Consider the following 23898-nt stretch of genomic DNA (forward strand, 5'->3'; position numbering starts at 1 on the left):
GGCGTTTTCTCTCTCTAAATCTAGGATTTCTCTTTTCTTTTCTTTCTTTCTTTCTTTTTTTTTTTTTTTTTGTTTATTTGTCAGAGAGAGAGAGAGAGAGAGCACAAGCAGGGGGAGTGGCAGGCAGAGCAGGCAAAGCAGGCAGAGGGAGAAGCAGGCTCCCTGCTTAGCAAGGAGCCTGATGTAGGCAGAATACCAGCATCCTGGGATCATGACTGGAGCCAAAGGCAGATGTTTTACTGACTGAGCTACCCAGGCATCCCAGATTTCTCTATCCAGGCATCCCAGATTTCTCTTTTCATTGTGTCCAAGGGTTACTGCTTTTTCCCAAATCCACCTCAGGGCACTTTCTCTTTCCTGTTTTACAGTCTGGGTAATTGAACCAACCAACCATGGTGATCTTTGACTTGGGGTGTCAATTGCCAGTTCATTCCTTGAAACTCCCTGTCTGTTCACTACTTGAATAATCCTGGGTTTCCTCCTGATAATGGTGGTCTAAGTCTGGAGGCTGCTCTTTGAACACAGTTATCCCCTTAACCTTCCTTTTCCAAACTTCAGCTCTTCTTGTCCTGTCATCATCTCTCCCCCCCCACCTTTTTTTTTTAAAAGATTTATTTATTTATTTATTTGACAGAGAGAAATCACAAGTAGATGGAGAGGCAGGCAGAGAGAGAGAGAGAGGGAAGCAGGCTCCCTGCTGAGCAGAGAGCCCGATGCGGGCCTCGATCCCAGGACCCTGAGATCATGACCTGAGCCGAAGGCAGCAGCTTAACCCACTGAGCCACCCAGGCGCCCTCATCTCTCCCTTTTAACCTTTTTCCTCCTCTAAGTTTAGGGAGGTGGAAAACAGTGGGATCTTTTAGAACCCTAAAGCAGATGTCAATCTACATTCGATTTAGGAGTGGTAGCTAGTACCTTCATAGAGAAAAGTCTTTGGGGGCAGAGATAGTTTCCCCTTTATTTCACTGCCTCCTAAATGTCTAGTGACCACCTTGATTTATACCCAAAGCTGCTCTGGCATGTGTGGTGTCTCTCACTCCTGAGTGAGGCAGAGGCTCACCCCTGAGGACAGCTTTGTTAAAGCAACATGGTCTCTTCTGCTGGTCCTCTAGTATAGGCCTTGTTAATGAATAGTCAGCAAGGTGCAACTGTTCTATTTTTAACAATCTGAAAAGAAACTAGTTAGGCCTAATTGTTGCATGTGATTCACTGGCAAACCCTTCTGTGTGTCTGCAACAAACTTGCACATCTCTGACTTCAAGACTGGCCTTGTCATGATGCCTTTGGGGTTAATATTTTGTCAAATGTAGCTGAATTTACAGTTTGATAATAGTGTCACCACTTAGGAGTTCTGTGGTGCCTAGTGATGAGGTGGGTCTTAATACCTAACAATGCCATCAACTAGATGGTTGTATTAGTTATCTATTGTTGTGTAACAAATTGTCCCCAAACTTTAAGGCAATAAACATTTATTCTCTCACAGCTTACAGGAATCTAGGCATGGTTTATTTGGGCGGTTCTGGCCTAGAGTCTCTCATGAAGCTGTAGTCAAGCTGTTGGCAGAGGCTACAGTCATCTCAAAGCTCAAACAGGGTTGGAGGATCAAATTCTAGGCTCACTCACAGGATTGTTGACAGGTGTCAGTTCCTTGCTGGCTGTTGGCTGGAAGCCTCAGTTTCTTACCACGTGGGCCTCTCCACAGCAGCTGGCTTTTCCAGAGAAAATGGCCCCAGAAAGACTGTGAGATCCATCAAGATGAAAGCAGTAGTGCTTTTTTATTTTTATTTTTTAAAGATTTTATTTGTTTATTTGACAGAGATCACAATAGGCATAGAAGCAGGGAGAGAGAGAGGAGGAAGAAGGCTCCCTGCTGAACAGAGAACCCGATGCTGGGCTCAGTCCCAGGACCCTGGGATCACAAACCAAGCCAAAGGCAGAGGCTTTAACCCACTGAGCCACCCAGGCACCCTGAAAGCTGTAGTGCTTTTTATTTATTTATTTTAAAGATTTTATTTATTTATTTGACAGACAGAGATCGCCAGTAGACAGAGAGGCAGGCAGAGAGAGAGGAGGAAGCAGGCTCCCTGTGGAGCAGAGAGCCCGATGCGGGGCTTGATCCCAGGACCCTGAGATCATGACCTGAGCTGAAGGCAGAGGCTTTAACCCACTGAGCCACCCAGGTGCCCCGCTGTAGGGCTTTTTTTTTTTTTTTTTTTTTTTAAAGATTTTATTTATTTTTTTGACAGACAGATCACAAGTAGGCAGAGAGGCAGGCAGAGAGAGAGAGAGGAGGAAGCAGGCTCCCTGCTGAGCAGAAAGCCCGATGCGTGGCTCGATCCCAGGACCCTGAGACCATGACCTGAGCCGAAAGCAGAGGCTTTAACCCACTGAGCCACCCAGGCGCCCCTGTAGTGCTTTTTAAAACCTAGTTTCAGCACTGGTAAATCATCACCTCTGCTGTATTCTGCTGGCATAGAGGCCAACCCTGGAACAATGTCGGGGGAACAACATAAGATGTAAATACCCTGAGGTGGGGATTGCTGGGTGCCACTGTGGAAGCTGGTTACAATGGTGATCTAGACTGGAAAAAAATCTGTATTGGGTCCTGGGTTACCTAACTCATTCATTCATTCATTCATTCATTCAATGAGTGTTCATAGAATCCCCTAACCTCCAAGCACTATTCTTGATGCTGAGGATCTATTGGAGAATAAGGGCTGTTTCTGCCATCAGGGGACCTTATAGTAAATTACAAGGAAGTAGGAAAAGTGTTGTGATAGGAGAATTCAGGACTGTGGGAACATGTGTAGAAAGTCAAGAATGACTTCTTGGAAGAAAGGACCAAGGGACATTACAAAAAATGCCTGTGACTTATAGGGTAGGTGGATGGGGAAGTGGTATGGGAAATCAAGGACAAATATTATGGGAGGATCCAGATAGCAGGAATGCAGAGTTTTCAGTCAATGAGAGCAGTCTTCCACAGCCTAGGACTCAGGAATAGGGTCCCAGGCTAGGAATCAGGAGTAAGATCACAGCTAGTCCAGTCCCCTACAGGCCAATAGGCTATTGAGGCAAGAGAGCAGCCACTGTGAAGAAGACGGGGCCTTCAGGGGAAGGCCGAGGTCTGGCTTTCAGAACTGGAATAAAGGTCATACAGGGACCAATTCTGGGAAGCTAGTGCTATCATCTGAGCATTGCTCTGCAGTCCCTAATTCTTTTGAAAGGACCAGATTGGTGCTGGAGTTGCATCTCAGCTGTGGGGAGGGGAGATTTAGGGACATGAAGCAGGGCAGATAGTGGGAAAGAAAATGGCAAAGTGGCAAAATTTGTCTTTGGTGCCAGCTTATTGCTCAGATCCTGTCCTGCCAGCTTGGTTTCTCACAGTGACTCCGAGTTCCCAGGACCACCCCTCCCACCCTTATCCCAGCTGTCTTCTCCACTGTCAGTGCCCTCCGATTCTACCCATTGCCCTCCCGCACTTCTTTCTGCTGACCTCCAAAGGAGAGCCCTGCGACACACTTCATGGCCATGAATTGAGTATGAAAAATTTACTGTATCTGACTCTTTGGTACAGAAAACCAAAGTCTCTTTGTTTGGTCTGCTTATTTGTGACCATTGAACCTCAAGTTCGCCACTTGAGGGGTTAGTTTTTGCTACTGTAACCTGTGGTCAAAATTGAAGTGTCATAGCCTGTGTGAGGTCAGCCTGACCTTGCAGGCTGCTTTGGTCATTGAGAAATGGGTGCTACCTTTCCGTCTCCTATTAGCCCACTTGCAGAACCTGCCCCACTGAGCCCGGGGATGGATGGAACCAGGAAGAGGGCAGCTCTCCCTTTTCCCCAGTAATGCCGATATGACATCTCTAGCTGCTTCTTCTGCCATGACTGTTAAGGGCTGTGCCTATGCCAGGTGCTCCGCTCATCCCTCTACATCACAACCTCATGAATGCTCACAATGACTTGGTGACACAGAAGTGATCTCAGGCACTTGTGGAGATTGTGTTGCTTCTCCAAGGTCACATAGCCACAGGTGGTGAAACCAGGACTAAACTCTGGTGTATTTGACTTTCAAACCTCTGTTCTTTCAGCTGGGTTCAAATATCTGTGGTGTGGGGTTTTTTTTTTTTTTTTTTTTTTTTGCTTGTTCAGGGCTCTGAAGGGTCATATCTTTGATGTTGGGACCCAGTCCTCCAACATCCCTGGCCACACCATGCTCCTGTTTGAGACTTTTCCCCTAAGTCTCCAAGTGCTCTTGTGTGCCTACCATCAGGACTTCTCTTTCAGAAGAGGTCTGGTGGTGAGCAAAGTCTGGGATATCCTTAAGAAATTGAAACCGGGAGTGGGGGAAGGTAGCCAGAAATGAAATTCCAGGGTTCAGACCTTCAGACTGGGCAGGAAGGTTGAAGTACATTTGATGGTAAATGGACCTGGACTTCTTAAGATAGCAGCAAAAGCAACAATAGGTAAACTTTGTTGAGTATTTAATATATCCTGGGCCCCTTCCAGGCCAGGCACACTGCATATGTGATACCATTTCATCCTCACCACAGATCTATGAGGTAATTATGGCTCAAGTCCCCATTACACAGATGATGGAGCTGAGGCTCAAGGTGAGGTTACATGGTGGCAGAGTTGGGAACTGGGCTCTGCTCGGTCTGGTTCCATAGCCTGGGCTCCGAACCTCTGTGTCATCCTGCCTTTACGTACTCCCATTGGTTTTCCAGATCATTTCGGAGCGCACCAAGCCCAGGATGCATGAGTTTCAGTCTGAGGTATTCATGATCATTGGTGGCTGCACAAAAGATGAACGGTTTGTGGCGGAGGTTACCTGCCTGGATCCCTTGCGGCGCAGCCGCCTGGAGGTGGCCAAGCTCCCCATGACAGAGCATGAGCTGGACAGTGAGAATAAGAAGTGGGTGGAGTTTGCATGCGTGACATTAAAAAATGAGGTCTACATCTCAGGTAAGCAGGAGCCAAGTGATGCCAAAGCAAGTCCCCAGGGACACTATGTATTTTCTGAGTGAGAGCCAGGCAACAGACTTAGAAGGATTACTATGAATGGTGATGATCTAGCTCTGACAGGGTCACCACATGGAAACCAGGAGCTTAGGTGATCTTATCCTGGAAAGCACATTCTTACTTAATGGAGACTAACCTGTGAGCAGTTGTACTAGGATCTGGGGAAGCAGCAGACAGGTCCGGTCCTTCATAGAAAGGAAGAAGGAAAGTGATACTAGAGCTTATTTGGTATTTGCTAGAGGTGTATGACACTGAGCTGGGCACTGGGTAATGAATAAAAATGTCTGCTGTTCTCCCCAAACCTGAACCTCACCTCAAATTTATTGTTATACTTCTAAGGATTTTTAAAAAATGTGTTTATTTGATAGAGAGACATGCAGTGAGAGAAGAAACTCAAGCAGGGGGAATGGGAGAGGGAGAAACAGGCTTCCAACAGAGCAGGGAGCCCAGTGCAGGGCTCAATCCCAGGACCCTGGGATCATGATCTGAGCCAATGGCGACACTTAACTGACTGAGTCACCCAGGTGCCCCAAGTTGTACTTTTAGATGCTCCAGTAGCACACAATACTTTGTCATTTCTCACTTCTAAGTTACTTGCTTATTTACTGTTAAACTGCGCCTGACTCCAATTAGTCCTCGAATTCCAGAAGAGTCAGTACTGTACTGCCAGTACCTAGCCCTGCGCCTGGCTACTAGTAAATGCTTAATATATATTTATTAAGTGACAAAGTCTCTATCATCTTTACAGCACAGTAGGTGAATTTACACTTTGGTGGTATTTCATCATTTTCCTCTCACATCAACTCTCTAAGATAGGTGATTTTAATCTCCAGTTTACAAATGGAGAAAATGCAGGCTCTGAAGGGTTATGGAATGCATCTGAAGACAGGTCACACACTGGTAAACATCAGGCAGGGTCTCAACCCAGGTTCTCTGAGTCCCATGCTCTCCCCAGCTCTTCTTGGGGCTCCTGGGGAGGAGACAAGCATCCCTTGTCCTCTCTTGGTGGCTTTCTCTAATCTGTATTTGTTTGGGGAAGAGCTTCTTCCCAGAACCAAATACAGAGTCCAAACTCCAAAATCAAAGTCACATCAGTTCTTCCCTGGGAATGTTAACGTCATAGATTACGTGATAACTTTTGTTTATCTTGTAGAAATAATTTTTTAAAGGTCTTATTTATTTATTTGACACAGAGAAAGAGAGAGAGAGAGAGAGCGCACACAAGCAAGGGAGCAGCAGAGGGAGAGGGAGAAGCATGCTCCCTGCTGAGCAGGGAGCCAGATGCAGGACTCCATCTCAGGACTCTGGGATCATGACCTGAGCCAAAGGCAGAGGCTTAACCATCTGAGCCATCTAGCCGCCCCACTATAGAAATATTTTTTGATTGCTGTTGAAGATTCAAATAATATAGAGAGTATAAAGTAAAATATGCCAGTTTCTCTGTGCCATTACCATCTTACATGTTTTAACTTTTTTTTTTTAATTAAAGATTTTTATTTATTTATTTATTTGACAGACAGAGATCACAAGTAGGCAGAGAAGCAGGCAGAGAGAGAGAGGAAGGGAAGCAGGCTCCCTGCTGAGCAGAGAGCCCGACGAGGGGCTCGATCCCAGGACGCTGAGACCATGACCTGAGCCGAAGGCAGAGGCTTAACCCACTGAGCCACCCAGGCACCCCCATGTTTTAACTTTTTTACAAAAATAATTTTATTTTCGTTTAGAGTAAGCTAATGTTAGTTGCATGTCACAAATGCTAAATCTCAATGAATTATTGCAATGGTATGTGGGGAGAGTGGACCTGCTTCACTCAGTCATTCAGAGACCTAGCCTTTTTCCATCTGATGATGCTACTGTTTTCCATACGTGGCCTTCAAGGTTAATGGAATTCAGGAAGAGGGGATACTGAACGAGTTGAGAAAGCACACCTGCTCATAACAGCCTCAGCCTGGATGGGAGACATCAATCTGCTTACATTCTATGGACAAGAACTAGCCACATTCCCTGCTGTACCACCAGCCCCCATGGAGGGGGTCTAGGAAATGTAGTTTAGCTGCGTGCACAGGAGGAAAAGACAGGTTTGGCAATCATAGTCTATGTCACATTTGCTACACACGTTATATTCTACAGTTTGTCCTTTTCTTCACTTAGATTTGTTGTTGTCTATTGAAAAATGATACAAGCAGTGCATGAAGGCATGCTTGTTACACACAGTTAAATCACAGAAACTTGTACTTCAATTAATGATTTATTTTGGGCATAATTACATATCAATATAATGAATCTTAATTATGGATTAAGTCTATTGAATGAATGAAACAATTTTTTTAGTTTTTATTTTCCCACTGGAAAAAAACACTGCAATAGGCATTTTATTTTATTATTTCAAGGATTTTATTTATATATTTTAGAGGTGGGGGGGAAGAACAGAGAAAGAGGGAGAGGGACAAGCAGACTCCACACTGAGCACAGAGCCCCACACAAGGCTCAAACCTATGACTTGGAGATCATGACCTGAACCAAAATCAAGAGTCAGGTACTCAACCAACTGAGCCACACAGGTGCCCCACAATAGGTATTTTAATACACATATATTTAAGAACTTGTGCTGCTGTTTGGAGAGATTCCTGGAGATGGTCATAAGATATGTCAATTTAGGGATCCTTTTGTAGTTCGTAAGCATCATGATTGGGTGTTCATGCTATTGTGTGACATGTGCCTCCCTTAAACCTTTTTACGACCATGGCAAATTACCCATCTGGCGTGAAAAAAAAAAGATATATCAATTTAGAATTTTTGTAGATGTTGTTAAATTGTGCTCCAGGAAGGTTGTAACAATTTACAGTTCAACCAATGTTGAACAGTGTCCATTTTCTACATCCTTACTAACATTTTTCATTATTGACTTACATTTTTAATAGCCTAGAATATTTAATTCATTAATTCAATAATTAATTCATTAATGATGGCATCACATTTTCATATATTTATTAGCTAACACTTTATTATTATTTTTAGCTAACACTTTATTTTTTTAAAAAATTATCTATTCCTACCCTTTGTCTTTCTATTGTAGCTTGCCTTTTTGTTAATTTTTTGGAGCTCTTACTATATATCCTTTGCTGTTTGTATTGTGAATAGTTTCCCTCAGACTATGATTTTCTTTTAACTTTGATTTATATTGTATGTAGTAACTTTCTTTCCTATGTGATTCTATGTTTCATTCATGTCATGCTTAGAAAGCCCCTCCTCACCCCAAGATCATCAACATCTTCTATATACTCTCCAGTTATTTTTATAAAACCATTTACTTTTGAATTTTATTTTCACCATAATGTGAAAGAAGGATCTAATTTAATTTTTCTCCAAATAGCCAATTGTTCTACTACCATTTATTTAATGATCCTTATATCTTTCGATCTCTTCTGTACTCTTGTTTTTCATTGGTCAGTTTGTCTCATCTTATGCCAATACCACAGTGTTTCATTATCATAGCTTTTTAGTATATTTTGGTATTTGTTACAAAAGCCTTCTTATTCATTCTTTTTCCAAAGTTTCTTAGAAATTTTTCCAAATTTACTCTTCCAAATGAAATTGAGAATGATCTCTTCAAGTTCTTGAAAAGTTCCGAAGGCACTGAATGCATCAATTAACTCAGGGATGGTTGACATTTTTGCAATAACCTGTCTTCTCATCTATGCACATGATATGCTTCCCACTTAATCAGATCTTCCTTTACATCTTTCAGTAAAAATCATAAATTTTTCTTCTTTTCAATATAGTGCACATACATTTCTTTGAAAGCATATAGTTATTTTATAACTTTTTTAAAAAAGATTTTATTTATTTGAGAGAGAGAGTGTGTGTGTGCATGTGTGAGGGGGGAGGGGCAGAGAGAGAGAATCTCAAGCAGATTCCTCGCTGAGTGTGGAACCCAATGCAGAGCTCCACCCTATGATCCTTAGGCCATGACCTGAGTCAAAAGTCAAGAGTCGGACTCTTAACCAACGAAGCCACCCAGGCGCCCCTCTTTTATAACTTTTGACACTACCTTAATGGGATCAATGTCATACACAGTGTTTTGAATAGAGACTTCTAAAAGGTATACAACCCAAGGAAAAATGGCTAAACTATATGAACAAAAAAATTCATGGAAGAGGAAGAAGCTTGGTCTCCTGAGCAGCCAGGAAAAACCAAACTATGACATTATTTTCTTCATCAGCATATACAATAAAACAAACAAACAAAACGCTCTTAATATATGTCGTGGATAGGAGAGGGATAGGTCAACCAGGACAGCTGTGCAAGGCTCTTTGGCAACACCTATAAAAATTCAGAGTGTGTGCTCTTGACTTAGAAGTCTCACTTCTGGGCTCTACCCTGAAGAAACACTTACCCAGGACACAGAACATCATGAGGGATACGTATTGCCCCACTAGTGCACATTTATAAGTCTGAAAAGTACATCTTTGCTTTGAGGAGTTGGTGGTACTCTGTGCTGACAAGGAATGGAAACACAAAGCTGATAGAATACTAAAGTCACCAAAAGAGTCAGTTCCCCTTTGTCTTGATCTCTCACCCTAACTGAATTATGTATTTTCAGTTTATTAAGGAGAGTGGTCTTGAAGAAAATATTTACCAGCTCATTCTCAAATTACCTATTGTGAGCATCTCATTCTTTTATAATAAAAATTATTTCACAATAGGACAAATCCCACTTTTTTTTTTTTTTGGTATAGATCAGAAATTTGAACTGAGACAATTTTGTAAGATTTCTTGGTGATTTTTCCAGGTTTGTATTTGTCTAAATAAGTAAGCAAACAAAGCTTAAGGTGCCTTCTAATTTAGCAGCTGGTCAAGGCCCTACAGTCCCTGCTGGCAAAAGTCCAACCTCACCTGACCTGCCTTACTTCCTGCCCCTTGACTGCACAGACATGGAGTCCAGGCACCTGCTGGCCCTTACCCACCTATGTGGACTTGATGCCACTTCCCTGAAGACTTCTCTGGACCCAACTCATTCAGCCACTTCTTCTCTGAACTCAAAGCACAGAGATGACACATGACACAGTCTGGTACCCAATTCACCCCAGCCTCATACTGGCTTTCTCTATTCCCCTGTGTTGGCTCTGTCTCCTGATCCAGATCATTTTCTTAAGGAGGAAGCTGTATTTCTGACACATCTAGTGGTTTCTTAAATGCTCTATTTCTCTTCTAGGTGGCAAAGAAACACAACATGATGTTTGGAAATATAATTCTTCAATCAACAAATGGATTCAAATTGAGTATTTGAATATAGGCCGCTGGAGGCATAAAATGGTGGTGTTAGGTGGCAAGGTCTATGTGATTGGAGGTTTTGATGGCTTGCAGAGGATCAACAATGTGGAGACTTACGACCCCTTCCATAACTGCTGGTCAGAGGTATAGGAGATTTATTTCTATGAGTGACTTTGTCTTACTACTTCAAAGCTTTAAAAAAAAAAAAAGTATATGCTCATGTAGGCATATGGCTTTCTGATCTCTCTGCTCCCACTGAGAACATTGTTGGTGGCTCTGAGCTTCTCTCCTAAAAGGAGCTTTTGCTTCAGCATTGCTGATCAGGTCACAGAAACAACTTCCTTCCAGGTGGGGAAGCTCTGTGTGGACAAGAACCCCAGATGTAGAGGGGAGACTTGGTCCTAAACTCAGTTGGCATGTCTTAGCTCAGAGTCGCTGTCTCCCCAGATGCCATCTGCCCTTGTTGTCTCCACAGTGGGCATACAGGGAACCTTTTAATACACTGTTTACTGAGTCAGAGTGATTTGGTAGTGTTTAGAGCTTAGCCCTTATTTATTTGCCTATTGGTGAACAATTTACATGCTGCTTACAGGACTTTAGCTATTCAATCGCAGGTGTATATCATTGCTAGTTAATGGGCATAGAGTTTCAGTTACACAAGGTGAATGAGCTCTGGTGGTCTGCTACAGATAATGGTACTGCAGTTTATGCTTAAAAATGTGTTAAGAGCGATCCTTTTGTAGTTCATAAGTGTGATGATTGCATGTTCACACTGTTGTGTGACATGTGCCTCCCTCAAACATTTTTATGACCTTGGCACTTTACCCATCTCACGTGGAAAAAAAACTTGTCAAGAGAGTAGATCTCAAGTTAAGTGTCTTTACAATAATAATAATAATACTCTCTCACTTCCTGTATTTTCAGGTTATGCCCAATTTCAAATTTTCTTTCTCCTTATTAGATCATATGTCAGAATATGTTCCACATTGGGGGAGTGTAAAATCTGGTCATTAGGGGCACAAGCAAAGGTAACCAGGTCATCATGGCATCCAGCCAAGATCTGTCAACCTGAAAACTGCTCTATAGCCCTTAATTTATGGGGGTGTGCCCCAGATCTGCTCAGCTGTTTAAGTCCTGTTACAGAGTTGCACCATGACTAATGGGGGCCATGTCCGTGGTTAACAGGCTCTGGGAAGTCCCCTTAAGTGCTGTGGGGTTCACAGGGTGGGAGCACAAGTATGGCTTAATCCCCAAATCTTCATTTTGCCCCAGAGTGGGAGTCTGCTTACCTATGACCACCTGAAACCCTTATACCAGCTTTTCGTCCTAGATAGAAGCAATAAGGACAATGCCTGGCACATAGGAGGCACTCAGTGAATATTTTTTGAATGAAGGAGCACATGAATGAATATAAATATGCATGTTTGAGAAAGCATTTTCCTCCAACATTGGCTGGTTTCATCTGTATAAACACTTATTCCCATGTACACCTTTCCTCACCTGATAGCTGGAGTTTGGAAGAAACTCAGCCTGTTCTAGCCCACCCTGAGCTTTCAGGGAGGGTGGTAAATGCATGCTTTGACCTCTCTGCATCTCAGAGGGAGTCAAGCCCAAAGGCCTTGTGACCTCAGGCAGAGGATGCACACTCAGACTTGTGTCCCTTAGCTCCTGGCCTGTGTCCTGTGAGCCACTGCAGCAATCTGGGAGCAGTCTGTAGCTGTGTCACTGACAGCTTTTCCTGGTGCCCTGTGCCTCTGCAGGCTGCGCCCCTTCTTGTCCATGTCAGTTCCTTCGCAGCTACGAGCCATAAGAAGAAGCTCTATGTGATTGGGGGAGGACCCAATGGGAAACTGGCCACAGACAAGACTCAGTGTTATGACCCCTCAACTAATAAATGGAGTTTAAAGTCGTCCATGCCAGTGGAGGCTAAATGCATCAATGCAGTCAGTTTCCGGGACCGCATCTATGTTGTTGGTAAGTGAATGAATGGCATCTTATTTATCTGAGCCCACCCATGCAGCCTCGCAGGGAGATCAGATGAGGTCTTCCTGGGAACTCAGATTCCTGGGTGATGTGGGTGAGGTTGAAAAAAAAGAAAAGACCAGATTGGTCCAGGCCTTGGTGGAATTTACCTTCCAGTCTTGGATGCAGAAACAGCTCACTTTTAGAGGACATACAAAGCAGACTGACAGTGGGATTCAGTGGAGGAGCCAGAAGCTGCTACAGGAACAAAGTGTATTGTAAACATTAGCAAATGTACAGATATTGAAATGTGCAAAGTATATATGATAAGTGACCGATAAATGGTAGCTATCATCATTTCTTATTTTGTGTTTATGGGAATTTTACCCTTTCTACTTGCTTTGGTAGCTCTGACAAGTTGCATTTAGCCAAGAGGAAAGCCTGGCTCGTCAGACCACAGTAGGCCTGTAATTGTTAAGGATGATGGATCTCAATCCTGACTATTCATGAGAATCACCTGGGGAGCTTTTTACGGAAATATGCATTGATGGAGCTTACCCCAGACCAATGATATCAGAATGAGAGGGAGGACGCTGGCCAGCAGAGCAAGGTGTTTTGAATGTGCAAGTGATTTTTCCTGTGCAGCCACGACTGAGAGTAACTGATGTAACGAGATGCCAAAAATATGTAACTTCAGCAAATAAGAGCTAATCAGAGAAGGTTTCCTGGAGGCACAATACAGGAAGAGATTAAGGAAAAAGCTCTTCTCGCCTTTGCTTCAGGTTTCCTGTATCTGTATGGTCAGTCTCATGACTTCAAAGCTCATCTTAAGATGGTGACTCGGACTGGTGTGCCAGGTCATGCTCAGTCTACAGAGAGATGCCACCTCCTCTAGTCACAGTCATGTGTTGATAGCTTCTATGCACTAGGCCTTCTGCAGGTGCTTTATGCCCATGGTCCTTCTGGTGTCTTAAAATCACCTTGGTCTCAGCGATTATTGTTACAATAAAAACGTGGCAGAGCTGGGATGACGAGCTGAGTGCACCCAATGAACAAGATGGTATTTCTTCTAGGGTACAGAAGTCTTAGGGTCTTAGGGTACATTTTGGCACCGTGTGAAACCAATTGTCGTTTAACACCTGATTAGCACCTGACCGCAGAGTTTAAAGGGCTCTTTGAAGGGTTGCCAGCATGAGACTTACTGCCCCTTCTACCCATTCAACCTTTCTGGAGAGCCATGAATCTACCCTTTCTATTGGCAAGATGGTAGATTTTACCGAGCAGAAGTGGGATTTTTGTGGGTAAAGGGGAAGAAAACCAGAACAGTGAGATGCCCACCATGTTTCCCTTCCTCTTCAGGAGGGGCCATGAGAGCATTGTACGCCTACAGCCCCCTGGAGGACAGCTGGTGCCTGGTGACCCAGCTCAGCCATGAGAGGGCCAGCTGCGGCATCGCGCCCTGCAACAACCGGCTCTACATCACCGGAGGAAGGGACGAGAAGAACGAGGTCATTGCCACCGTGCTGTGTTGGGACCCTGAGGCCCAGAAACTGACAGAAGAGTGTGTCCTGCCCCGGGGGGTGTCGCACCATGGCAGCGTCACCATCAGGAAGTCTTACACCCACATCCGGAGGATCGTGCCAGGAGCTGTGTCAGTGTGACTGCGCAAGGGCACCAGGTGCCGGGAGATCACCCTCTGCACCTGTTGCCCGGGTTCATGCCACTAAAGACAGCAAGCTGGCCTTGAGCTATGGGCCCTACACCTGGGCTCCCCATGGGGGCTCCTTGGAAGTCACAGCTTTAGGACACTCAAGACCAGCCAGGAATGTTTGTGTGACCTACCTCAGGAGGAAAGAAGAAGACTACTTAACATTCAGGACATACCTGTCCCATGCCAGGTTCTGTGCCAGGCACTTGTGTGTATCAGTTCATTTAACCATCATAATGACCTGGTGACTGGGTATGATCACTTCAGTTTTACAGCTGAGGAAACTGAGTTTCTGAGAGGCTAAGTTCTTTGCCCCTGGGGACACTTATTATAAGTAGCTAAGCCAGGAATCTAAACCCAGCTCTTTCCATTGCAAGGTCAGTGGCGTTCTGTCATGTTGTCTATCTCTGAGTAGGAAACAAAACAACCAAAAACTGGTTCATTTTTTGTTCTGACAAGTTTTCTAAAAGGATTCACTCAGAAAGGCAAGGAAATAAAGTTGTTTCTTTTTTCCCCCCCTTTTCTTTTTTTCTTCTATGAGAGCCTTCGGCTCCTTGTCAAGAGTGTCTTGTATATTGTTCTATCTAATAGGACTGGGAAATGGCTCTGGGAAGACCTATATGCTTAGAAAGAGATAAAAACTCCCCCATCAAAACCTCTATTTCTTAGGATCACAGAGGTACATTCAGACCAGAACTGTCCTTGCCAGACAGAATTGTACCTTCAGCACAGGCCAGTGCGCTCGCCTCTTCATGCCCAACACCTATATTGCAGTATAGAAAGGGTTTTCCAGAGACTCAGATTACTATTTTTTTTTTTAATATAAAAATTCCCTCCCTGCTGGCCACTGCAGGAATGACTGACTCTTCTTGAACCATATACTTTCTGCCTTTTAGACTGAGATTTGAGTCCATGTCCCCGAGTCCCCACCTTCCTGGAACCTTAGTTTTCAGGATCCTTTGAAGCCCTTCTGTTTGGGTTTTGGATCAGTCTGGTACAATTTGGTCACAAAGAATGGACTCTGTCTACTCTGAGAGATAGAGCTTTCAGATGAGCTCACTGGAAATTCATTCTAATCTCCAAATTGGGGAAACAGATCAAGAGATCCTGTTTCATGTGCTGTACTTAAAAAGCAACAACCATGGTAACAACATAGTAACTGCATTACCCAATGTGTTTTATTTTCATCATACGATTTCAGATCTTTTTACAGAGTTTTATTTCATGTCAGATGTGGCAGACTGTGCTTGTACTTCTGAATAGTTTGGGAAGTTAGAGGTATTAGAGTTGATAGTTGAATTTTCATAGAAAAGTTGTGGTTAAAAGCTAAAGTTCAAAGCTGAAAAAAAAAGACTTGGAACATTACAAATGAGATTTCTATGTACACTTATGTCACTGGGGATAAATATAAATGCTTGTTGGTGTGTGAAAAATTCTATGCCTTGGGGTCAGGTTAGGTTCAGCTCCCTGCTCTGAAAAGCAGGATGGGAAAATACATATTTGTGGAAGTATAAAACACATTACAGTAAGTGATGTACTTACTCATAAGCACTAATAACCTTAATGAAGATTTCAACTGAAACAATTTAATCTAGTTCCATTTAGCAAATATTCAAGGAGTTCATTCTGTTTGTCAAGACTTGGGGACACCAATGAATAAGACAAATTCTCCCCGACCAAGAAACACTCAGTAAACCAGTAAACAGGTCACTAGTCAACATTATATTTTTTCTTTTCATCAAGTTAGAGAAAAATGAGATGTATATGAAGTTATGAGGTTACATCCATGTCTTTATTGCCCTCCCAGGGGCATCTTAGAAAGCTGTGTTCTTGGGCCAGTGATGTGACCATTGCTTATATATTTGACTTTCTTTGAGATCGCCTTCAGAAACCATTTATGAGCTACAGGAGAAATCATTTTCCCAAGACCGTTTCAGGGAAGAACTTCCAAGATGGATATCCAATGACAACATCAGTGGCGTATGCAGAGAGCTCCCTTCAGAAAGAGAGTGTTCCTTGTCATGGCAGTCCTTTGATAAGAACAATCAGCAAATTGACCCAAGTATCAGGACTAGTTCAGAATATTTAAATGAAGGCAAGGGAAGGATTCTATGTGATTTTTATGTCATCAGATATGCAGGCGACTTGTAAAATCTCAGGTGCCTGATCCTTAAGAAATAGAGATTCTCAACAATGGCATGGTTTGGCAGACAGTCACACCTGTTAAAACGGTGCAGAGTTCTGTACTTAAAGCTGCCAGTCAGCAGCTTTTAGAGAAAGAAAAGAGTTCAAGTAATTTGGTGAAACTTTCTAATCGTATTGGGATTTAAGCTTCTAGGCGCCAGCCCGGATGGAGGCTCTTAAAATCTAATTTCCATTTGCAGATGAACAATCAATCAAAAAATTTTGTTTGTGTAGCTGTCATAACCCATCCCACCAGCAGGGGGAAGAGGCAGGTGGGTGCCAGATGAGCTAGAGGCAAAGGGCTCCAGGGACTCAGGCAGGGCAAGGGGCTGCTCTTGGCCCAGCAGACTGGATCTGCAAGCAGGTTGTGTGAGGGACCTCACTGGCCAGGAGGAAGAGGATGAGCTAGGAGGAGAAAGAGGAAGTCAAGTATAAGGATACAGTTCTAGAAAATGATACCGTAGTCTGTAGATTTTGTGAGCATGACTCCATTCTCAAAGGCAAAAGAGATAAGGAACAGCTAGTTCAGGCAAGTGGGTTCCAGGAGAAAAGAGGCACAAGTCTGAACAGGACTGGCAGCCAGACCCACTTGTTGGAGCGGGGGCTCTGAGCTGCCTGGCTGGGTCTCCTATTTTACTGGACCTAAAGAAAATGAGGCCCAGAGGCTGTGATGGGATGGAAACTGTCAGAGAGGTTAAAGGACCCTGGTTGCCAAAGCTGATCTGAAATGGACAGGGAGCTAAGCTCACCTGAACATCCACAGATAAATGTCCTCTTCTTAGCCTTCACCACATTCTGCCATCAGTGGCTTCAGGAAACACACATGCTCACACATTGCCCTTGAACTCAAACTGTGCTCTCAGGGAAATAGAAATATAGTTTGCTTATAGCTGTGAAACTATAGCTTTGCTATTTATAAAAGCACTTGAGGTACTGTTGTCGTTTATGAATCCTACTTGATTTGAATAAGAAAAGTACTCAGAATTTTCAAAGTGAGTAGATATCACTGGAATTTCTTATATAAGGTCCATGGGGTTGCAAAATCATTTTTTCCCTTAGTATCTGATTTGAGTGTTGTATTAGATCTCAGAATCTGAAGAGTCAAACTTCATGGAAATCCACAAATATCTCAGATGCGGCTCTTGCAAAACCAATTTTGACCAATTTCATATTTATAGGTAAAAATGTCAATGCTAACTTGACCAAATCCTTTCAGCATTTTGGCTACATGAATTTGTATTTTTTTAAACTATCAAACTAAGGATATTGTTTATACATAAATATACAAATAAATTTTGTATTTATTCAATAATGTGTGGAATAGATAAGAATGTTGTACACAATTACTAGGTGAAATTTTTTTGCTTGTTTTAGTTAATATGAGTAAGTAGTATCTGAATAGAAATTAATTTAAGAGGTGGGAATTTAAAACATTTCTGCTGGTTCAACAGGGTTTCAATAAAGTCATAAGCTAGAATTGATCAGAAGTGGTCTAGAAAGTGGCAAAAAGTAGACAGCTTTTCCCTCCCTAAAGTCTCATTGCCTCTATGAGCATGCTTTTACCAACCCACTTGCAAGCTGTATGACTCTCATCCTGCCTGCCTTACTCCTTCTTACAGGAGGCCCCCTTCTAGGTTTCAGATTTCTGGTCTGGCACTTAATCTTGTGCCTGGGTGACTCAGTCAGTTAAGCATCTGCCTTTAGCTCAGGTCGTGATCCCAGAATTCTAGGATCGAGCCCCACATCAGGCCCCTCCTCAGCAGGGATTCTACTTCTCCCTCTCCCTCCACTGCTCCCCCTGCTTGTGTTTTTTTTTTCTCTCTCTCTCTCAGTCTCTGTCAAATAAATAAATAAAATCTTTTAAAAAGTAAAAATAAAAAAAGAAAATTAACCCCACCTTACCAACATCACTGTGTTTTTTCTGAAGCTTTAACCAACCTGTGTTTCTCAAATCAGGGCACTTGGAACTTGGCAGTTGAGACGGAGAGCTGTAGTTTTCGGCCACTGGAAAACTTGTCATCAGTTTAGTTTGCTTTGGATAACATTACAAAGATTCTGTGCCACTGAAAGGGAAAACCTGAGGTTTTAAAGAAATGTGGAGTCACATGAATAACTTTAACCATTCCTCCTGTCCTCCCTGGAAATGGAGGTTCTGGCTCCTCTACTTTGGGGACTCTGGATGGAAAAGCTCAAAGGATAGCCTCATCTCATTGGTGGGAAGTACTCTGGCGTTAATCCTGGACAACAGCTCAACAGCTAGCACACCGTTGTGAGCCAAGATGGGGTTTTGACCTTAAATTCACTGCTGAGCTCTCCAGTTTCCCTGCTGGGTCTAAGTGGTAATCTGAGGCCTGGGCTGCTCGGCCAGGGCCTGGCATCTGCCCGGCTTTCCTTGGTCCCTCTCGCCGCTCTCGGTGGTCTCTGCTAGTATGTGGCATCCTCTGGACCAGTCCCCTTTTCACTGGGGATATGGCCTTTATATAGGATATCAGTTCTCCTCTACCTCCTGTGGGCTCACGCCTCATTTTCTGTTTTTCTTTTCTTTCTCTCTCTTTTTTTTTTTAAGTTTTTATTTATTTATTTGAGGGGGAGAGCAGAAGGAGAGGTAAAGGGAGAGCGAGAGAACCTCAAGCAGACTCCCTACTGAATGCAGAGACCTACATTGTGGGGCACAGTCTCACAACCCTCAGATCATGACCACAGCTGAAACCAAGAGTTAGACGCTTAACCACCGGAGCCACCCAGGTGCCCCTCATTTTCTGTTCTTATATGCTACCACAATTCAGACTCTTGGTGCTGGGAACTAATTTGGGTCAGGTCTCCCCAACTCCCAAGCTGCCCTCTATCATCCTGCCTAGTTACTAATCACTTTGGTTTCACTTCCATGCTTGTTTCTAATTCCTAGGGATTTTTTCCTCGTGCATGCTCAGATATCTCCTTTGTTATTGGTTCCTGCATGGCAGGCCCGGACACCCATGCCTGCCCTCATCTCTGGTCATCTGTCTGAGTCCCTAACCTGTTGCCTCCCCTGGGGTGTCCAAACGTAGAAACCTCATTACCCTCCCTGTGTTGACCTCTAGCTATCCTAGCACCATAGTATCTCTCAGGTCCCCTAATTTCTGAAGTTTCGAGAAAAATCAAAAGGAGATAGGAGACTGACTCTGGCTACAAATTCTTCTTCTTCTTCTTCTTCTTCTTTTTTTAAAGATTTTATTTATTTGACAGAGAGAGAGTAGGCAGAGAGGCAGGCAGAGAGAGGGGGGGAAGCAGGTTCCCTGCTGAGCAGAGAGCCTGATGCGGGGCTCGATCCCAGGACTCTGGGATCATGACCCGAGCCGAAGGCAGAGGCTTTAACTCACTGAGCCACCCAGGTACCCCTGGCTACAAATTCTTTAAATAGGTATGTGTGTAAGGAAAATTTCCTTTTCCTTTAGTAAAAGTAACCCAGTTCCTCCAAGTTTGCAGTAGAGGGAGAAACTCCCAGTGGGGACAGAGAGTTGGATCTCATAGCCTCAGCTCTTATCCCTGTAAGGAAAGAGTCCTATACATGGCTCTTAATTTCCCAAAGGACATCACAGACCAGGCTGGAACAGCTGAATAAGACTTTACTAATGACTTAGAGATGCTGTAGGAAAGTAAGTACAAAAAGAAGCAATGCTCTGTGTGATGAGGATGACAGGGTTCAGCTGTCTTTGAGAAACAGCGTTATCCTTAGGTGGGAGGTGGGGATATACGGATGTGTGCCTGCGCGTGCGTGTGTGTACATGCTGTCAACAATAAACAAAGCTGCACACAGCTAAATCAGAGAGAACAGATTTTATCCAGCAATTACTGACAGAGGAAAGGACGGAGCCCCATTCTGCTTTGTGCAGAGCTGAACAGGTACTAAAGGGAAAACTGAGAGGAGGAGAGAGGGAACAGGTAGGACTGAGGCAGAGGCAGAAAGCATTGGTTAGTAAGTGTGCTTAGCCCTCCTGTGTCTGCCAGCTGGCAGTGTTGAAGTTAGGGTTCCCTCCTCCCACAGAGACTGGCAGGCAGAGGCCCTCTACTTCCTGGTAGTTACATTCAAAGGAATGGCTTATCGGGTTTTTGAGAAAGACACTCTTGGGCTATAGGAGGTATATACCTATCTCAAAGGCACAGAAGATGGATTTACTGTTGTAAGACATTTTTAGTAAATGCTCTAAGAAAGGAAGGTCTAGGGCCTATCCTCAGGTGTTGGCTACAGCACATGGTAAGTTCTTTTGATACTCTTGAGCTTTTCCAGACAGAAACACAAAAGGAAGGCTGGTTCATCCCAGGGATGTATTCTTAGGTAGCCGTTATGGGTTTGATCACATCTGTTAGTGCAAGAACTTGAAAGGAGTGTTCACGCAAAGATCTTTTGCCATTTTGGGCACCCCAGGTATATTTGCCTTATGGAACAGAGACAATAAAGCAGGTAAGTGTGCCTACCACTCGTACTGCTGGTGGAGGAATTTTAAAACGGGACTGCGTGTTTTCTACAACTCAACATAAGCCCACTGTGAGACCAGGAGTGCTATAACCTCTCCTTCTAGAAAATTCTAAAGATAAAGAGAATAATAATGCTAAAACTTCTTTCAATTTATATAGGCCAGAGTGGTGCTCTCAAACTTTTTGGACTATATCCCACAATTTCAAAATAGAAGCATTTTCAATATTTTCTATTCTAGTACTTCTTAAAATGCTGTTCAAAATTTATTAAGTTAATTTCATCACCTACCAGTGGGTCACAAGTCATAACCCACACCTGAAAAATACAAGGCTTCTGGGCACAGCCCCAGACAAAGAGTGGGTAGGATGAGGGGAGTGGAGGTTTGTAAACGCTTGGTTTAACAAAACAGAAACTGGAGGGAAACATCTACCTGCAAGAAGAAACCCATGAGTTCTGACCTTAGACAAACAGAATTTTTGTCGGTAAGAGTCTATTCTTTTATAACATAAGTATAGTAATGGGAGCCTTTATTGTGTAATTTTCCAGAAACATGACCCAGAGCCAGAAGTAGTCAGAGATTGGGACAGTGACAAAACCAGTCTAGACAGAAATGCTGTTTTTTTCCTTATCAAAGTGCATACCAGAAAAGGTCACCCTACAAACCTGAAGGAAATAATACATTAGACTTTGTTCTGACTAAATAATAAATAGATGTAGGTAGAGGGAGTAATGGGGTTAGTCCTTGTGAAACAATGTAGCAAATGTTTATTGAGCACCTACTACATGCCAGGAAGGATTCTAGGTTCTAGGGCTCCACAACCTCAAATAAATGTCACTGCTCTCATGAGCTACCATTCTAGTAAAGAAAGATCAGCAACGACCAAACAAGTATATAAATAATGCCGAGTAGTGATACATGCTGGAAAATCAGGGCATTTTTAAACAGGGTGAGCAGATATGCTTTCTGATAGAGACTATTATAGAGAAGAAAAAGTGCAGGGCCTGTGAATGCCTGGAGGAAGCATATTCCAGGTAGAGGGAATAGCCAGTGCAGAGGCCCTTAGGGAGGAGGCTCAGTGTCTTTAAGAAACAGCAAAAGGTCTGTGTAGCTGAGTAAATTCTGAGTGATGATAATGAGTCTCAAGGCCGTTGTAAGTACTTTGTGTGTGATCAGAGTAAGATGATAGGGCATAAGACAAGTTTAGTAATGCTAAAGATTCACAAATGTTAGGTACCCAAACCTATGGCTTTCACATTCAAGGCTGCTGCATTCCCGGTGGCAGTTAGGAACTAGGATCTGCTGACCACAGGGGTTTTGTGGTAGCAACAAACATTAAACTCTTTTTCCAAATCCTTGGTTTTTCTGATCCTGCCCTGTGTGCTCACATTAAGGTAGACTGGGCTGCCTCTCCCAGCTGCCTAGTTGCATGAGCCAGGGCTGGGTGGGGTGGGGGATGGGGTGGTTGGGGAAAGCCTCTCAAATAACTAAGATCTATCATTCCCTGCATCAATAGAAATGGCAGTATTCAGATCCATGGGCATCACTCAGATCATGAGATCACTACTGGTGATGGTGGTGGGGCAGAGCAAGGGGGATGAAAACGGGAACTTCAAGTCAGTGACTCCCCTAGGAAGCCTAGATGATATTTGGAAACCTAGATGATATTTGGAAATAATGTGGCCTGTGGTTAGCACATTAAAAAACAAATAAAAATCCTTGGTGGTTAAGTACAAACCAGGAAGCTATTAAAAAAAAAAATCTCTCTAAAATGTGTGGCAATTCATATGCAAACTAGAAATTAGGTGCTAAAAACATTATTTCAGGATGACTTCAGAGATCGTGTCTTCCCAGGAGGCATTTGGAATCCTCAGTGGGAACAGCCTGGAGATGAGGCGCAACTCCCGAGGAGGGTGATGATACGGGCTGGGTTTTAGTGGCCTTCCGGACTATATAGCACCTTGTGCAGAAGCTGTGACCTGGCAGGAAGAACATACGGGGGCGGGGTCCTGAGCACGGGCCGCCGCAGCCATTGCCACCACCATTATTGATCTCCCAGACCATGTACATCCATTAGAAGTTGAACAGTGAAAACCACCGATATCTTTGGTTCGGACTGTGCAATATTTTCGAAAATTGGCAACACGGGGGCCACATTTCTACTTAACAACTGGCTGGAACAGAATAGGGAATGTTCTCTTTAGAAAGGGGTGGTGCTCTCCAGTTGACCAGACTCCGCCGACCTAGCTTGGCCCCAAAACATTTGAGTTTGCAGTGTCTGCCAGATACTATCTCTGTAATGCTTACACCGACTCTGTGAAGTACAATCATGCTTTATGAGAAAACTGAGGCTTGGAGATGTTGAGTAACTTCTTAGGGTCAGGGCTGGACACAGGTCTGTGGGTCTCCCAAGCTGGAGATGGGAGCTATGCTCGCTGGGCTTGCGAGGAGGGGCTATACTGGATGCCGTGATGACACAGAACCCACGTGACTCCATGATCGTTTGATATGAGGATTTAGATCATGCGTGTCGCAGTTCCAGAGCACCCTGAGAAATCTAGAAATACATATTGCTAACTCACTAAGTGATCTACGCAAGGCCAGAGACCTCGAACAAAACAACAAAAGGGCTGGAGAGGACTCTGTTGACTTCTGGCCCTGAGGGACTCTCCTGAAGGAGGCAGGACTGCACTTTTAAAGGCGTCCACGTGGGGGCAGAAGATGATCGTGAGTTCCTTAGTTACTAAGCGACGACGGGGGCGGAGCCAAGAACTCTCGGGGTTTATTGTGTTAAAAGGAAAAGTCTGGCGGGAACCTACGTTTCTGTCCTGTCCTCCTAGTTCCGTGCCAGGCTCCCTCCTCAGAGTGAGCTCCTAAGTGGCTATGACCTGTTCTTTTCTTTTCTTCTTTTTTAAAGATTTATTTATTAGAAAGAGAGAGGGAGAGAGCATGCGAGCAGGGGGAGGAGTAGAGGGAAACGGAGACATGTTAACACTCTGCTAAGCAGAGCCCAACTCGGGGCTCATCCCAAGGACCCCGAGATCGAGACCTGAGCCAAAACCGAGAGTCAGAGGCTTAACCGACCAAGCCACCCAGGTGCACTGTGGTCTGTTCTATCCTGAAGTCATTGAGTCTAACACACTACTGATTAAGATGCCTCTTTATTTTAGGTGACCCTAACAAAGGAAAGGTGGTACAATGCCTTAATGACTGAATTTCACACTGCTTGGTCACACCCGCATTCCTTTGCTTTGAAATTTGTTTTCTCTCTCTTCAGAGAACTAGCCCTTTACCTCCCCCCT

At 43.8% G+C, this 23898-nt stretch overlaps 1 protein-coding gene and 2 non-coding genes across 4 annotated transcripts in view; all 3 read left to right on the plus strand.

Moving 5' to 3' along the window:
- KLHL6 (kelch like family member 6) overlaps positions 1-23898 on the plus strand; it is a 68465-nt gene that overhangs the window by 41333 nt on the left and 3234 nt on the right. Inside the window, exons 4-7 of one of the 2 annotated variants that reach the window (XM_032339533.1) lie at positions 4723-4960; positions 10230-10432; positions 12049-12262; positions 13610-15321. In XM_032339533.1, coding sequence (XP_032195424.1) covers positions 4723-4960; positions 10230-10432; positions 12049-12262; positions 13610-13911 — 957 coding nt within the window. In that variant the 3' untranslated portion in view covers positions 13912-15321. Of the gene's footprint in view, positions 1-4722; positions 4961-10229; positions 10433-12048; positions 12263-13609; positions 15322-23898 lie in introns of those variants that run through there. The other variant, XM_032339543.1, reaches the window with a different exon arrangement.
- On the plus strand, positions 7675-7778 carry LOC116581853. Its single transcript, XR_004282270.1, has one exon. It is a non-coding gene; the product is annotated as a small nucleolar RNA U13 (small nucleolar RNA).
- LOC116581857 lies at positions 11020-11123 on the plus strand. Its single transcript, XR_004282272.1, has one exon. It is a non-coding gene; the product is annotated as a small nucleolar RNA U13 (small nucleolar RNA).

The sequence above is a fragment of the Mustela erminea genome, chromosome 1, assembly GCF_009829155.1.
Source record: "Mustela erminea isolate mMusErm1 chromosome 1, mMusErm1.Pri, whole genome shotgun sequence".
Classification (NCBI taxonomy): domain Eukaryota; kingdom Metazoa; phylum Chordata; class Mammalia; order Carnivora; family Mustelidae; genus Mustela; species Mustela erminea.